Genomic DNA, 17749 nt, shown 5'->3' on the forward strand with positions numbered 1-17749 from the left:
TTGCATAGAACGTAAAAAAATGAACAAAATTGAATTCTGGGAGTGAGGGCATTTTGCCTATCTTAACGGGGGGTACCCTTTATTTGTGGGGGGACATTTTGTTGACCAGTTTCCAACTAAATTACATCAACCCTATAGCGGGGGCGGACACAACCCCCAAAATCTTTAATGGAAAGGAGGGTTCAGTGATACCTTATTTTGAAGGTCATTAAATTACCTTTTAAAAAAAAACCACATGCCTTATATTTCTTTTCAGTACTTTTGAAAAAATCTTGGACTCAATACTCTAAAAAATTTTGTAGTTCTGAACTCTATACTTAATATCTTTACGGTTTTCTTTGATTTTTACAAAAATACTTTAAATACTTCAACACCCCAAAAAAAAATTCAATTTGGGAGTTCAATACTCCAAAAAATTTTTTGGAGTTCTGAACTCGATATTTAATTATTAAAATTAATTATAAAAAAATTACAATTACTGAAAAGAAATATAATGTATGTGGTATTTTTGAAAAGGTAATCGAATGACCTTTAAAATGAGGTATCACTCAACCCCCTTTCCATTACAGATTTTGGGGATTGTGTCCGCCCCCGCTAGAGGCTTAGTGTAATTTAGTTGAAAACTGGTCTATAAAATGTCCCCCTCACAAATAAATTTGACGTGTTTTTGTATATTTTTAGATTTTCTATAGGGACCAAATTATATAACTTTTTAAATTGACACCCTATATGCTAGAATATTCCAGTATGTTTCGAACTTTAAGGAAAAAACATTGACATTTCCCATTAATTTTTTGGAAGCAAACAATATAGCGCCACCTAGTGGTATGGGTTGTAACCACAAGCTATGCATTTAAAAGAAAGGTATTTTTATAGGATTAAATCAAAATACAAATTTAGTTGTGAGTTATTTTCTTTAATTTTATATTCTTACTTTTTAATTTACATAATGTTTCCTTTTTACTATCGTTAATTTTATTTATATACGCTTTTATTAAAAGATCAAAATATTTATCTATAAAAGATTTGTGACAATTTGATGGTAGGTACATACATTTTGGAGAGTTTCTTGTAAGTAACATTTTTATTTTAAATTATATTTAACATTTTCAACACTCTCTTGTATATAATTTTAAAAATACCTTTTAAATATATCATTAATTTTATCTGAAGCTCCCTTTATAAGTTACACCTAAATTTCACACTATCCTTAGCCTTAGCCCTAATAATAGAAAATAAATTTAGCCTTCTTGTAAAAAGAAATCGCAGCTAAACGCCCTCTCATCGGGGTGAATGGAGGCAAAGTAATACACTTTTGACTTAATTTTGTTGCCATCCTAGGTATTTGCTGAGAATCCATTTTACAGAACCTATTTTATAAGACATTTTGTGTAAAAATACAAACACAATTTACCAAGATTAGCTAATAAATTATCCAAAAATTAACAAAATTAAATTTGTATGTTTACGTTGAGAAAACGTAGTTCAATTCAAGCCGACAGATGCGCTAGTAGCAACGTGCTTCCAGTTTTCTGTGGGAGTTGGATGTATTATAGTCTTATGTATTGGCTATAACATACTAAAAAATCACCACCCAAATCGGACAACAGGTTTAGGAAATTCGAGATATCTAACATGTCCCATTTTTAATGTGTTCCGTTAATCTTGCCCCTGTGTGTATATGGCATCAGTATTGATATTAATTTATTTATTCTTTAATTTTTGAATCTGTTGTATGTATCTACCTACACGTCCTACACTCTACGCTAACACTATACACTTACTTTTTGACCTACCCACTACACTGCGGCACTACCCACCCCGCGACCCCGAACCCCACATTGTTTATGTGTATGTATTTGTAATAGATGAAAGATGAATGTACTTTGTTTTTTGTTTCGAATTAATTAGGAGGGGGCGTCTCTGAGACATTGCCAAGAAACAGCCCCACGTTAACAAAAATTACGTACTGGGTATGTCTTGATTACCATACCCCGCAAGCTCATAACAGCTTGTGTGCTATCCAGTAACAAGCACCCTTTTTAAACTGTATGAAATACTTGGGCTACAAAATAATATAACATTAACGTCGAACTACCTTAACTGCTGCCACCTGTCTGCCAAAATCCAAATTTTATGTACCTAAATAATATGTATGTAAAATATTTTCAAGATTCATATATATTTTACGATTTCACATAAATATTATTATATAAAAAATTAAACTGAATAAGTGCCAGTGTAATTGTATATCACAAATAAATAAGAACGTAAGTGAAATTTTGTTATGGAGAATGCATAGGCAACCGATTATACATAACTGTTCATATGGTTTTCTAGCTATTAGAAAGTTTTAAGTGATTGAATATACAAGGTGTCCCAAAAGTAGCGGAACGGTCGAATATTTCGCGAACTAAACATCGGATCGAAAAACTGAAAAATACGTGTTCAATCATTTTCAAAACTCTATCCAATGACACCAAACACCAACCCCCACTACACCCCCTGGAGGTGGGGTGGGGGGTAACTTTAAAATGTCAAATGGAAACCCCAGTTTTTCTTGCAGATTTGGATTCTTTACGTAAAAGTATGCAACTTTTATTCAGGACATTTTTTCGAACTGTGGATAGATGGCGCTATAATTGGGAAAAAAGATTTATCCTGATACCATAGGTAAATTATAGAAACGGTCTAATATCTCGAGAAATGCACTTCCAAATGAAAAACCAAAAAAAAAAGGTTTGTAATACTTCTCGAAAACCTATCGAATAACACCAAACATGACCCTCCAACTCACCCCCCAGAGATGGGGTGGGGGATAACTTTAAAATCTTTAATAGCAACCCCTACTTTTTTATTGCCGATTCGGATTCGTCATGAAAAATTAAGCAACATTTATTCGAAACATTTTTTAGAATTGTTGATAACAACGATTTATTAGCGCCATCTATCAGTAATTTTAAAAAATGTTTCGAATAAATGTTGCTTAATTTTTCAAGACGAATTCGAATTTGCAATAAAAAGTGGGGTTGCTATTTAAGATTTTAAAGTTACCCCCCATCCCACCTCCAGGGGGTGGGTTGGAGGGTCATGTTTGGTGTTTTCCGATAGGTTTTCGAAAAATATTAAAAACCTGTTTTTTGGTTTCTCATTTGGAAGTGTATTTCTCGAGATATTAGACCGTTTCTACAAGGTGTCCCAAAAGTAGTGGAACAGTCGAATATTTCGCGAACTAAACATCGGATCAAAAAACTGAAAAATACGTGTTCAATCATTTTCAAAAATCTATCTAATGACACCAAACACCAACCCCCACTACACCCCCTAAAGGAGGGGGTGGGGGTAACTTTAAAATCTCAAATGGAAACCCCCAGTTTTTCTTACAGATTTTAATTTGTTACGTAAAAGTAAGCAACTTTTATTCAAGACTTTTTTCGAAAAGTGGATAGATGGCGCTGTAATTGGGAAAAACGATTTATCTTGATACCATAGGTAAATTATAGAAACGGTCTAATATCTCACGAAATACACTTCAAAATGAGAAACTTAAAAACAGAACCCCCCCCCCCTGGAGGTGGGGTGGGGGGTAACTTTAAAATATTAAATAGCAACCCCCACTTTTTATTACAGATTCGGATCCGTCATGAAAAATTAAGCAACATTTATTCGAAATATTTTTTAGAATTGTTAATAGATGGCGCTTTAATTGGAAAAATACGATTTATTAGCGCCATCTATCAGAAATTTTAAAAAATGTTTCGAATAAATGTTCTTCTTCAGGTGCCATCTCCGCTACGGAGGTTGGCAATCATCATAGCTATTTTAATTTTTGAGGCAGTAGCTCTAAATAGTTGTTTTGAGCTGCATCCAAACCATTCTCTCAGGTTCTTCAGCCATGAAATTCGTCTTCTGCCGATGCTTCTTCTGCCATCTATCTTTCCCTGCATTATGAGTCGCAGGATGCCATACTTCTCGCCCCGCATCACATGTCCGAGGTACTGTAGTTTTCTTTCTTTAATTGTCAGTTCAACTTCCTTCTCTTTACCTATTCTTCTCAGTACTTCATTGTTCGTAACTCTATCTACCCAGGAAACCCTCATAATTCTTCTATACGTCCACATTTCAAAGGCGTTAAGTCGTCTCATTGTCTCTACATTTAACGTCCATGATTCCAGTCCATAGTATAGTACACTATATACGTAGCATTTTGTTAGGCGTACTTTAAGAGCTAATGTTAAATCTTTACTACATAGGACCTTTTTCATTTTCATAAAATTAGAACGTGCTTTCTCGATTCTGACTTTGATTTCTGCAGTGTAGTCATTATTTTCGGTTATAAGTGTCCCTAGGTAAGTGTACTTTTTTACTCTTTCGATCTGCTGGCCCTCTACTATCAAGATTTCGTTAGTATTATGGTTGTTTTTACTAATTTTCATAAACTTTGTCTTTTTGATATTGAGAGAGAGTCCGTACTCCCTACTACACCTTACTATTTTACTCATGAGTATTTGCAGGTCTTGTAAATTATCGGCTATTATTACTGTATCATCTGCATATCTGATGTTGTTAACTAAGACTCCATTTACTCTTATGCCGACTGTTTCATCTTCCAGAGTTTCTCGCATTACCTCTTCAGAATAAGCGTTAAATAATAGAGGTGATAGTATGCAGCCTTGCCTGACTCCTCTTTTTATTTCCATTTCTTCAGATGTTTCTGTTTCAATTCTTACTATTGCTCGCTGATTGTAATAGAGATGTGTTATTAGTCTTAAATCTCTTTCATCTAGGTTTTTAGTTTTTAGAATTTCCATGAGTCGGTCATGTTTTATTTTATCAAACGCTTTATTGTAGTCTATAAAACAGACGTAAAGAGAACGGTTAACATCCAAACATCTCTGTGTCAGCACGTTGAAGGAGAATAATGCCTCTCTGGTGCCCATTCCATTGCGGAACCCATATTGAGTGTCACTAATATCCAGCTCCAGTTTAGAGTGTACTCTGGCGTGGATAATTTTCAGCAGAATTTTCAAGGTATGTGACATTAAGCTTATGGTTCGGTAGTCACTGCATTCTTTGGCATTCACTTTTTTTGGCAAACACACAAATGCTGATGTCAACATTTCTCTAGGGATGATTCCCGTAGTATAGATAGCGTTGAACAGTTCTACTATTATGTCCAGGTTTTTCTCGTTGACCAACTTTATCAGCTCGCTAGGTAATTCATCTGGACCAGCAGATTTATTGGTTTTCATAGAGTTTATTGCCTGACTAACCTCTGATTTGGATATCTCTGGGCCTACATCTCCGGTTTGGCTATCTACGGATGTACTAGCTTCTCTCTGGTCATGAAATAGTTCCTCGATGTACTCTTTCCATCGTCGTAGTTTTCGTTCTGTCTCTATTATAGTATTTCCGTTTTTGTCGAGCAATATATTTGAGGTTCTTCTATTTCCTATTCCGGCTAGTTCTTTGACTTTTTTATGTAGGTTGAAGTTGTCATATATGTTTTGAAGTTCTTCTATTTCTTTACATTTTTCAGAGAAGTAGGTTTCTTTAGCCTCCCTAATTTTTCTTCTTATTTGGTTTTGAAGCTGTTTATAGCGAGTCTTATTAATTGTTTTGTTTTTTCTTCTTTCATTCATCAACTCTAGAATTTCCTCCGTCATCCATTCTTCTTTCTTACATTTGGTTGTTGTAAGTACTTTCTTACTTGGATCTAATATAGAGGTTTTGAAGAATTGCCACTGTTGTTCTACGTTGCAATTATTTCTTGGGTTTCTATCTAGATTTGTGTTGATTTCATGTTTCAAATTTTCTTTTGTTTCTTCTGACTTAAGTTTCTGTATGTTAAGTTTATTGTTGTTGCGGCTTTTTTGCGTCTTTTTTAGTTGAAGTTGAAACCTAGCAATAAGAAGACTGTGATCAGAAGATACGTCCGCTCCTGGATATGCCTTTACTGCCTGAATTGAGTTTCGATATCTGTGCTTTATTAGGATGTAGTCAATTTGATTTCTGACGATTTTGTTGTCTTTGTCAGCTGGCGATTTCCATGTATAAAGGCGTCGCTTAGGTAATTTAAAGAATGTATTTGCGACTACAACATTATGTTCCTGGCAAAATTCTATTAGGCGATCCCCTCTGTCATTTCGTTCGCCAAGTCCATATGGCCCTACATTAGGGTAGCATTTTCCTTCGCCAATTTTTGCATTGAAATCACCCATGATCACTGTTATGTCTCTAGATGCTGTGAGCTGTAATGTTTTTTGAAGTTCGCTATAAAAGTTCTCTATTTCTTCTTCATTTTTGTCAGCAGTTGGCGCATAAATCTGAATTAGGTTCATTTTTCCATGAGCTGTCAATAATTGCAACATTATAATTCTTTCGGACACCGGAACGAAGCCTGTTACTGATCTCGTTACTTTTTCACTGAGGATCATAGCAACTCCATATCTGTGTTGGGTGTCGCTGCTTCCAGAGTAATAGATTCGCCCATTGTCTGTATTGAGTTCGCCAGAACTGACCCATCTTGTATCGCTTATTCCTAATATATCGATATCTAGTCGCATCATCTCTTGCTGTATATTCCTCAGTTTTCCAGGTTCATACATACTTCTTACATTCCATGTAGCGATTTTGTAGGTGTATTTGTATATATTTAGGGAACAGGGATTTCGCTGACTAACGGCCTGGGAAGCCCTGTCGTTGCTGTTGTTTCTTCCCCTGCCGAATCTTGGCATCCGAGAACCATGATTAGTAGGTCGTTGATTGTCATTTCTGTAAGCCATGACGATTTCTAGGGATACTCCATGAGTCTTTAATGCAGTGGTTTCCCGTTGCCTTCTGCATTCTTATACCGTTGACCATTCTGTAGGGTTCATCCGCCTTCGAGACCGATTTCTCAGTCTCAGGACAAAAGAGTGCCCTGCCACTTACCAACTCATCCGCCCGAAGCCGTTGGTCAGTAAGTGGGGGATTGCTTATACCGGCAATCATTCGGTGAAGAGCAGGTAGGTTGTAGAAAGAAATATAGTGACCCGTCTGCCCTCGGAAACCTAATAGCCATTCGGGGTCGGAAGAAGAAGAGGTAGCCAAGAGAGGCCGATAGGAAAGATTAAAGACATTTCACACAAGACTAGTTGAAAAAGAGTAAAATGTGAAGGCCCTTATGATCCGCCAGGTGCGTTTCATAAGCGTATGAGTATTAATACACTTTTTGTTCCCGCTCATACTTCGGGGTGTTGGACTACAGGCTGTATGGCTCGTCCAGCATGCCATAGCACGGAGGGTAGGGTGCATGCCATTTTACAATGTAAACACCCCAACTCCATGGCCTGACATAAATGTTGCTTAATTTTTTATGGCGAATCCGAATCTGCAATTTGCTATTTAAGATTTTAAAGTTATTGGAGGGTCATGTTTGGTGCTATTCGATAGGTTTTCGAAAAAGATTATTTAGTTTCTCATTTGGAAGTGTATTTCGTGAGATATTAGACCGTTTCTATAATTTACCTGTGGTATCAGGATAAATCGTTTTCCCCAATTATAGCGCCATCTATCCACAGTTCGAAAAAATGTCTTGAATAAAAGTTGCCTACTTTTACAAAACGAATCCAAATTTGCAAGAAAAACTGGGGGTTTCTATTTGAGATTTTAAAGTTACCCCCCACCCTAGCTCCAGGGGGTGTAGTGGGGATTGGTGTTTGGTGTCATTGGATAGATTTTTGAAAATGATTAAACACGTATTTTTCAGTTTTTCGATCCGATGTATAGTTCGCGAAATATTCGACCGTTCCGCTACTTTTGGGACACCCTATATAAAACACTTACGATTGTTCCAACGGATCTTTGCAAAAACGTAATGATTGATTTGAAAATAAGTCAAATCAAAACATAACAAATGAGTGAATAGTTATTCAGCGAATAAAATTAATTAGCTGACTATATTTTTATTGTGTTTCAATGCAATTTTGATAATTTAAAGTTAAACTGACGAATTTGATTTGTTAGAGATATTTAAAGCGAAATTAACTAACCGTTTTTACTAGCCATCAATGATCGGTTATTAGAATATCCCGGTTATAGGAATATGTACTTTTTATTGACACCAAGTATTCCAATAAGCGGGTTAGACTGTATAGATTCCGAATTTTCAATTCTGGATTGGCTTCGGCATGGTTTTAACCCTGCATGGGCTGTTTTGTTAAGTTTTTACGAAAAATATAGTGCGACACATTTTTCTGTGGTAAAATTAGATATACCTATACTAAAATCACAATAAAGATGCACTGCAAATAAAAAAACCAAGACACATTGAATGTTACAATGAGCACTCTCAAATCATTATTTATAATGTATACTCGTATACATTGTAAATTCCAAATCATGATTTACACAGTTTATACATTGTAAATCATGATTCGGGAGTAAACCTCGTAACATTCAACGTGTCTAGTTTTGTTTATTTCTAGTGCATCTTTATTGTGATTTTAGTTTAGAATCAGAATTTCCTATTATTGACTGGGTCCGGGGCGGTTTCAACCCTATAGTTAATAAAATAAAATTAAATAAAATTTATTAAAATTAAATAAAACTAAATAAAATTTAATAAAAGTAAATAAAATTGAAAGCAATAAAATAAAATTAAATTAAATAAAGTCAAACAAAACAAATCCAATGGGATCGAATCGAAACGAATTGAATCGAATAAAATATAATAGAATCTATAAGAAGTATTCACTTCTGTCGGTACTCCGCACGCGCCGGGCTCTTTTTTTTAATTTTACCCTTTGCATTGTACTATACCTCGTTTTTAGACTAGGAGGAGTTATTCAAATTTACCGCGCCGTAATGCTTGTTTGTAATTGGTCTAACCGCAGGTAAGTTTAGTCCGCTTAATTATGAAATTTTGACACTATTGGCATTTAAAATTGATATGTTAATTAATTTATATCGGCGATTTTTTGTGTTTTCTGCGTTATTCGTTATTATTATATTTAAATTTTAGATTTTTAATCTGCATTTATATAAAAGACAGTTAATAGTTGCTTTTAGAACTCTTTAGAGTCGTATTATGGTTTGTTTTTAAACCAGGAGGAGTTTACCGCGCCGTAATGCTTGTTTGTAATTGGTCCAACACCAGGCAAGTTTACACCACTGTTTGTAATTTTGACACTAATGACATTTATGAAATTTTGACACTTCTGTCATTTTATAGGTTAATTAAGTTATCAGCAATTTCTTGTGTTTACTGCGTTATTCCTTTAATTTTTAGATTTTCAGTCTGCTTTTATATAAAAAACCGTTGTTTTTAGAACTCTTTAGCGACGTATTCATATGTATAAGATTTATGGATTACCGTCGAAGGCCGACATGATCAACCAAAAAAGATGTATTTGTTGACTTTTCTAGTGACTTTCTCGGGTGTGAATCTGTCTTTTTAGTTTACTCCTCTTGGTTAAAAAATAAACCATAGTATAATATAATAAATATGGATCATCGTCGAAGGCCGACAAGATCAACCAAAAAAGAAGATGAATCTGATTATTTTTCTAGTGACATTATTGGGTGTGAATTGGGAACTTGCACATTTTTTTATTACATAATAATGTTCAGTTCTGCTTAAAAATGAAATTTCCAAAATTTCACGCTTCAAAAACTCACAATAACTTAGAAGTACAAATTGAAACTCTTCTGTGATTTAAAATAGTTTAAACGACCCGTGACGTTACATAGTTGAACTTTATGGTTATGTTTAGGTATATTCTTCTTCTGATTCTTTAGTTTATTGGCTTCCACCTACTTGGGTATTTGGCCAGCTCATCGTAGCGGGATAAGGAAAAAATATTTATATTCTAATGACATTTTTTATCCTATGTCATTGTAATAATATATACCAGTTTGTTGAGATTGGAGTTCGATACTGTTTTTGAAGGAAAGGAAAGAAGGTTTACTATGGAGAATAAAAGAAAACACTATAAGGGTCGTAAAAGATGGTTTTGCTTGTTTTTGATTCAGAGGGATGCACAATCGCTGGACAGCTGTTTCCCCATTTCAGGCTTTTTCAACAGCGCCAGCGTGCACTCCTTTGAATCGAAAAACAGCTCAATCATCAATTTAAGGGGAATTTGAAAGATCATTCCCATTGCGAATGTTCCCATTTTTCCCCAATGGGAAAATTCCCATTGGGACGCGATCCAGCGACATCTCTTAACAAATTGAAGAGTCTCAGATGCAGAATTCACCATTAAAATGGTAAATAGTTATTTAAATCTGAGACTTTTCGTGTTGAAAGTTCTTTCTGGTACATCCTTAATCTGCGACTTTTACAATTTATAAGACCGCAGACGACGAATATAGAAAACAAAAAGGATTCCTTGCAATCACATTCCGTTTTCATTCGTCTCGGAAAAGGACAGAAGAGGAACTTTCTAGTACACAAATCTGAGTAAAGATAGAAAAGTAAAAGATGGTTTTGCTTGTTTTTGATTAAATTGATGGTTGAACTGTTTTTCGATTCAGAGGAGTGCACACTAGCGCTGTTGAAAAAGCCTGAAATGGTGGAAACAGCCGTCCAGCGATTGTGCATCCCTCTGAATCAAAAACAAGCAAAACCATCTTTTACTTTTCTATCTTTACTCAGATTTGAGTACTAGAAAGTTCTTCTTCTGTCCTTTTCCGAGACGAATGAAAACGAAATGTGATTGCAAGGAATCCTTTTTGTTTTCTATATTCGTCGTCTGCGGTCTTATAAATTGTAAAAGTCGCAGATTAAGGATGTACCAGAAAGAACTTTCAACACGAAAAGTCTCAGATTTAAATAACTATTTACCATTTTAATGGTGAATTCTGCATCTGAGACTCTTAAATTTACTATAATGGTTGTTTTTATAGTGCTATTTTGTAAACGTACAATTTTTCTATGTAATTAAAATAGTTCAAACGATCAAACGTATTTTCTACTGACGTTTATAACGTCTAATTTAAAATTATATACAATTTTGTTTACTTTGTTGGTGCAGAATGTAAACATATAACCGGATGACTTCACGACGCGTTTTGGGCTGGCTGGTATAATTTGAATTTAGAATCGTCTTTAGAGGCCAAACGGAACAAAAAAACAACTTTTTTATCTTTGATACATGTTCTAAATTATGTTCTGTTGTGATTTATAACATTTTTTTCGAATTTAAAATTTTATGCAATTTCCCTATTATTATTCTAATAATAATGTTGGTTTTCTTCGAGAAATAATAACTAACAGAATTTTTTGTCAAATACACGTGTTAAAAAGAAATGAAGCTCTTAGAAAAGACATGAGAAGAACTGTATAGTATATACTTTTGAGTACATTGTAAATCTAGAGAAATTAAATAAAGCTTACCTCATTTCTTCAATTAGACGCTCGTACGCCTTTACCGTCAGTTCAAGACCACTGACTTTTTCTTCTGTGGCAGATAATTCGTTTGACAAACCCGACGAAAATTGTCTATATTCAGAGCTCTGTTGCTTGTAAGATATACATTCGTTTTGGAGGCAATCTATGTCTTCATTTAATCTAAAATAAAACAAAATATCAATGAGACTATATTTTATATTATTAAGGTAACTAGCCCAGTAAATGAACGGGAAATACGGCGATGCCGTGTAATTTTCAGGGACAACTCCGAATTGCATGAAAATTTGGATATAGGTTCTACTTACCCTCCACTTCAAAGTTGAAATTGTGCCGTTGGTTGCTTTTACTTGGGGGGTGACAGTCACCCCTTCTCGGGGGTGAAAAAACATATATTCAAGATAAGACCGGAAATGGATAAATTGACTGATTTTAAGCAACTTTTGTTCTATAGAGTTTTTTATGTAAGTCAATACTTTTCGAGTTATTTTCGATTGAAAATGTTTATTTTTCAATTTTAACTATTTATAATGGGAAATAAGCCACAATCTTATTAAAAAAATGATTTTTATTAACGTTTCGACGCCCAAATCGGGTGCCGTTGTCAAAATACAAAATACTATTAACATAAACAAAAATGTTGTTGCTTAGTAAAAAAATTCTTCTAATAATTTATTTAATTTGACTCATTTATATCGGCAATTCAGATACATATGATACATTTTAAAGTAGAAGACTTTAAAATGATATTGCCAATATTTATGAGTTGCGTTCCTGGGACGACTTTACTGAAAGATAGTTCATTCGATTACATGAAATCAACCCCAACTCAAGAATATCCGTCGCAAAAAAATCATAGCATGTGATCTGTCTTTAAAACGACAACCACATGCAACGGTGACATTAAAATTCTTGCGTTAGAGATCTCATAGTAAATCACGAGGGAAAACCAGGAAAAACCTCGTGATACTATCCCGACATCGTAAGTATTTGGTCTTACATTTAATTTACTCTCAAAATTAATACCAAATTCCAACTTTACTATAATTTTGTTTAAATTATAAATAATATCAATAATACATGGATATATAAGTAATACTAAAATATAAAGTATGTACTAACTCGACTATTGATTTACTAATTGTGGTATTTTCTTTCTATTGACTTCCTCTTTGAGTATGGGTATCCACATCCTACTGCATTCCACCGAGGAATTTGCGACAATTGGTTTCGTTTAGCATAATTAGAGCCGCTTCTTTGATTTTTCTCTTTTTACTATCTGTTTCTTTCAGGACTATACTTGAATCTCTCCACTGAACTCTATGTTCATTATCCCATGCGTGTTGACATATTTGAGATCTATCAAATTCTCTATTGTTAATATAAGATTGATGTTCACTTATTCTAACGTTTAATGGTCTTGATGTTTCACCTATATAAAACTGTTCGCATTCACAAGGTATTTTATAAATACAATTCTTTGTTCTTTCTTGTTCATTGTTAGGTTTAGTTTTAGATAGAATAGATCTCAATGTGTTGGTTGTTTTGAATGTTGTTGAAATGTTGAATTTATTTCCTATTGTTTTAAGTTTCTCGGATAGTCCTTTTATGTATGGTATTGATATTTTCCTCGTATTATTTCTTGTGAATGTTGTAGGATCCTGCTCTATGTTGTTCTGTTCCATTCGATCCAATCTTGACAATTCCTTATTTATAAACGATAAAGGATAATCATTTTTTAATAAAACAGATGTTAAGAATTGTTTTTCTTCTAAAAATGAATTTTCGTTAGAACAAGTAATTTTGGCTCTATCATATAAGGATTTTAGGATTCCCTTTTTAACGTTGATGTTGTGATTTGATTTGTAATTGAGATATCTGTTGGTATGTGTTGGTTTTCTATACACTTGAGTCTCATATCCATTATCCTTCTTTAAGACTAAAACATCGAGGAAAGGCAGGGTGTTATTATATTCCTTTTCCATTGTAAATTTTATTGTCTCTTCTTGATCGTTTATAATATTCAGGAATGTATCCAACAATTCTGATCTATGAGGCCATATTGAAAACACATCATCTACATATCTCCACCATACAGTGGGTTTTAAATTTTGTTTAGAAATTATATTAGTTTCGAAATCCTCCATAAATATATTTTTTTCGACAAAAAAAAACTAAGTTTTCGGACGGTTTTTCGCAAATAACTCAAAAAGTAAGTACTTGATCGAAAAAAATATCCTTAGCAAAAGTGAAGTTTATAAAAAACTGAAAAAAAATGTGTATCAGTAAAGTCTATCAATCGAGTAAAAACAAAGTTGTAGCTCATGAAAAATACGTTCTTGTGGGTCTAATTTCAAATCGAATATTTCAAGGTGAAATCACCGAAAAATTAAGCACTTTTCGGAAAAACCTATTTAAACTTTTTTAAAGTGTTTATAAAAAGTTTTATTAGAATTGTTCATAAAAGTTTCTAGCATTAATAATAAGCGAGTTAAGCTCAAAATAAAGTTGGCCCCCTTTTTTTGTAAAAAATCATGCAAATCTCCCCGTGTTTAGCTCCTCAAATGAAATTAATCGCTACCGCTTTACAAACAATTTACTTACTTATCTATTTTTTATATAATCTGTCAGTCTCACCGGTTTAAAGTGCTTACTTTTGAAAGGGTTATAGTTAAAAAAGTTTGAACGGGTCATTAATCACGAGTGTATGCAAATTTTGAACAGCCATATCTTAACCAATTTTTATCTTGCGGAAAAACAAAATGAAACTAGCATATTTATAATAACAAAACCTATATTTTTTTACTCTAAGATTTTTCTTATCACTAATACTTTTTAAGTTATTTTGAAAAAACGAAATTTTTCAAAAATTTTTAGAAAATTTTGTTTAACTATAAAACCAAATTTTTTCAAAAATAAGCACTTCAAGCCAATCAAACTTACAGATAATATAAACAATATACATACAGTTAAAATAAATGGTAAAGCGGTAACGATTATTTTTATTTAGGGTGCTAAATAGAGGGAGGTTTTCACAATTTTTTTTTTACCAAAAAAAGGGGCCAACTTTTTTTCCAGTGTAACTCGTTTATTTTTGGTGCTAGAAACTTCTGTAAAAAACAAATATAAATGTTTTTTTAGGTACTTTAAAAAAATGTTAATAAGCTTTTCCCGAAAAGTGCTGAATTTTTCGGTGATTTCGCGTTGACTTATTCGATTTGGAATTAAGAACAAGAACGTATTTGTCATGAGCTACAAATTTGCTTTTTTCTCAATTTATATTTGCTTTACTGATACACCATTTTTTTTTGTTTTTTTTTATAAGCTACACTTTTGCTTAGAATATTTTTTTCGATAAAACATTTACTTTTTGAGTTATTTGCGAAAAATGGTCTGAAAACGTAGTTTTTTTGTCGAAAAATCAACATTTTCAATTGCGAATAACGCGAAAAGGATTGACTTACGTAAAAAACTTTATAGAACTAAAGTTGCTTATAATCGGTCAATTTATCCATTTTCGGGCTTATTTTAAACACGCGTTTTTCACCCCCTGAGAAGGGGTGACTGTCGGGACAAATTCAACTTTGAAGTGGAGGGTAAGTAGAACCTAAATCCAAATTTTCATGCAATTCGGAGTTACCCCTGAAAATTACACTCCAAAACGGTCATTTATTGGGCTAAAAGGCTATATTATATTATTAAGGAAAGCAGAGAATTTTTTGTTATGAAAATATATGTTAAATAAAATCCACTATGAAAGTAAAGGCTCAATTATTGAGTTCTATACAAATAGTCATTTACGAATACCTGGTATATCAAAATACTAGTGCCAATCAGTCACGAAATATAAAGACAAATTTAATCTGACGCCTAATTTAAAAGCCTCTTAACTAACTCACTCGAGAGACTGCAGACGTTCGGATACAATAAGCGTCACTATGTAGAGACAATGAAGTCGACTTTACTAAGTAACAAGACATTTACTCAACACACAAACTACATATTACTCCTCTGAGCTAGCGATAAACTATAACCTGGTTGCGAATGGCTGAATTGTTAACGTCTATCCATGCCATAAAAAATCTGTTAATTAAACTTGCAATCCTATGTGTGAATAAGTCACAATTTTACTTTAAACTAAGTTTATTTTGAAGTTTCGATTTCCGGTTCGGAAATCGTTCTCAAGTACAACACATTAAGAAATTAAACAAATTTTGTTTTTGTTACTTGGTAAAAAATTCTTCTAAAAATAAAATAATTTAATTTTATCTGAATCATCCACACTCAAGACATATATGTAATATATTATATATTTTAAAGTAGATGACTTTAAAATGATCTTCTTCTTTTATATGGGCAGTACTGCCTGTTTTTCTTCAACAGTGCCTTTCATTCTGCCCCTAAGTTGTCATTCCATCTTTTCCTTGGGCGTCCTATACTGCTCCTGCCTAACGGTGACTTGTCCCTGGCTATTCTTACTATCCTCGATTCAGACATCCTGCTTATGTGCTTATTCCACTCTTCTTTTCTGTTCTTTACCCATGTATTTATATTGTCTACCTCACATATGCGTCTGATTTCCTCACTTCTTACCCTATTCTGTAGTCCTTTTCCAGCAATCCTTCTTAAGATCTTCATTTCGTTGATTTCCAGATGTCTTCGTGTTTTGCTTGTATCTGGTCTTGTTTCGGCCGTGTAAGTCATAACTGGCCTAATAACTGACATATCTCCGGGCCTTTGTTTCCAATCTTAGGTGTTTGTTTTTCCAAATTGTGTCGTTTAGGCATCCGGCCGTTCTACTGGATTTAATTATTTGGTCTTTTATCTCTTCTTCGATATTGTTATCGGCTGATAGATTAATTCCCAGGAATTTGAAAGTCATTACTTGTTGTATAATTTGATTGTCTAACTCCAATTTGCATCTTATTGATTCTTTGGCAATTACTAAGCTTTTTGTTTTTTGGGCTGATATTTTCATATTCATTCCTTTTGCGTTAATGTTGAACTCGTGCAATAATCTTTGTAGGTCGTCTTCGCACTCTGCTACTAACACGGTGTCATCAGCATAGCAGAGTATTTTTATCTCTCTATTGCCCATTTTGTACCCTCTTTTTTTCTTCACTTGTTTTATTATTGCATCCAAGATTATGTTAAACAGTAGAGGGCTTAGTGAATCTCCTTGCCTGATTCCTGTGTTTGTTTCTATGGGTTCTGTTATTATTCCATTTACTTTCATTTCTATTTTATTACTTACATATATATTTTCTATCAGTTTTATGATATCCAGTGGTAAATTTTTCTCATATAGTAGGTGTATCACATCTTTTAATTGGATTCTATCAAAGGCTTTCTGTAGGTCTATGAAACAGAAAAAGGCTGGTTTGTTATATTCTAATAATTTCTCCGCTATTTGCCTTATCACAAAAACTGCATCGTTACATGATCTTCCACTTCTAAATCCTTGTTGTTCATCCGATATGTTTATGCACGCCATTATTTTCTCCATAAGTATTTTTGTTGTGAGTTTCAGTATAGTGCTGAGTAAATTTATCCCTCTATAAAATGATATTGTCAATATTTTCGAGTTGCATTCCTGGGGCGACTTTATTGGAAGATAGTTCATTCGATTAAATGAAATCAACTTAAACTTAAGAATACTCATCAAAAAAAAATCATAGCATGTGATTTGTCCTAAAAAAAAAACAACCAATGATGGTAGTAAAATTCTCGTGTTAGTGATCCCATATTAAATCGTGAGGAAAAACCAGGAAAAAAAACTAAGTTGTAGGTTCACCGCTAGATGGCGTAAATAAATAAAAAAAGCAAAATTTTACAAAATTGACTAATTCAAAGGGCACTGGAAATACTACGATCGTACTCTTTGTTATTTTTCTGCATATACTGGGTTGGGATAAAGTATGGAACCAAGCAACTATCTTTGAAACGAAAAGATCAATATTTATGAAACTTTGCATGCAAGTACAGTGGCGCAAAAGGCATCTGTTGCCATATTTTTTGATACTACTCCACTTCCGGTTTCTCCGGAAATACCCTTAACTTATTTAATTTAAATGGGACACCCTGTATATTTTTGCGGATTTTAAAAGAATTTGTTATTTTAATTCATACATCCCAAATTTGGTAGAACAAATTTGTTAAAAAGTGTCTGTAGATAATTTTTTGTATTAATACAACGTAGTAGGAAATAAACCAGTACCATCTATACTCTATACTGTAGACTAAAATTGTTTTAGTATAGTAGATAAAACTGTTACTAAACTAATTGACGGAAACAAGTTGTATTAAAAATGGTTCATTTAAGTGAAAAAAATTGTATTGAAATATTAATGATAATCG

General features: G+C 33.3%; 1 protein-coding gene and 1 non-coding gene across 2 annotated transcripts in view; both read right to left on the minus strand.

Moving 5' to 3' along the window:
• Window positions 1-17749, minus strand: part of LOC114332329 (citron Rho-interacting kinase) — a 199066-nt gene that overhangs the window by 82032 nt on the left and 99285 nt on the right. Inside the window, exon 10 of the mRNA XM_050648479.1 lies at window positions 11381-11554. Coding sequence (XP_050504436.1) covers window positions 11381-11554 — 174 coding nt within the window. The remainder of the gene's footprint in view (window positions 1-11380; window positions 11555-17749) is intronic.
• Window positions 1914-2044, minus strand: LOC114332331 (U11 spliceosomal RNA). The gene has a single exon (XR_003652780.1). It is a non-coding gene; the product is annotated as a U11 spliceosomal RNA (small nuclear RNA).

This window comes from Diabrotica virgifera, chromosome 4, assembly GCF_917563875.1.
Source record: "Diabrotica virgifera virgifera chromosome 4, PGI_DIABVI_V3a".
NCBI lineage: Eukaryota > Metazoa > Arthropoda > Insecta > Coleoptera > Chrysomelidae > Diabrotica > Diabrotica virgifera.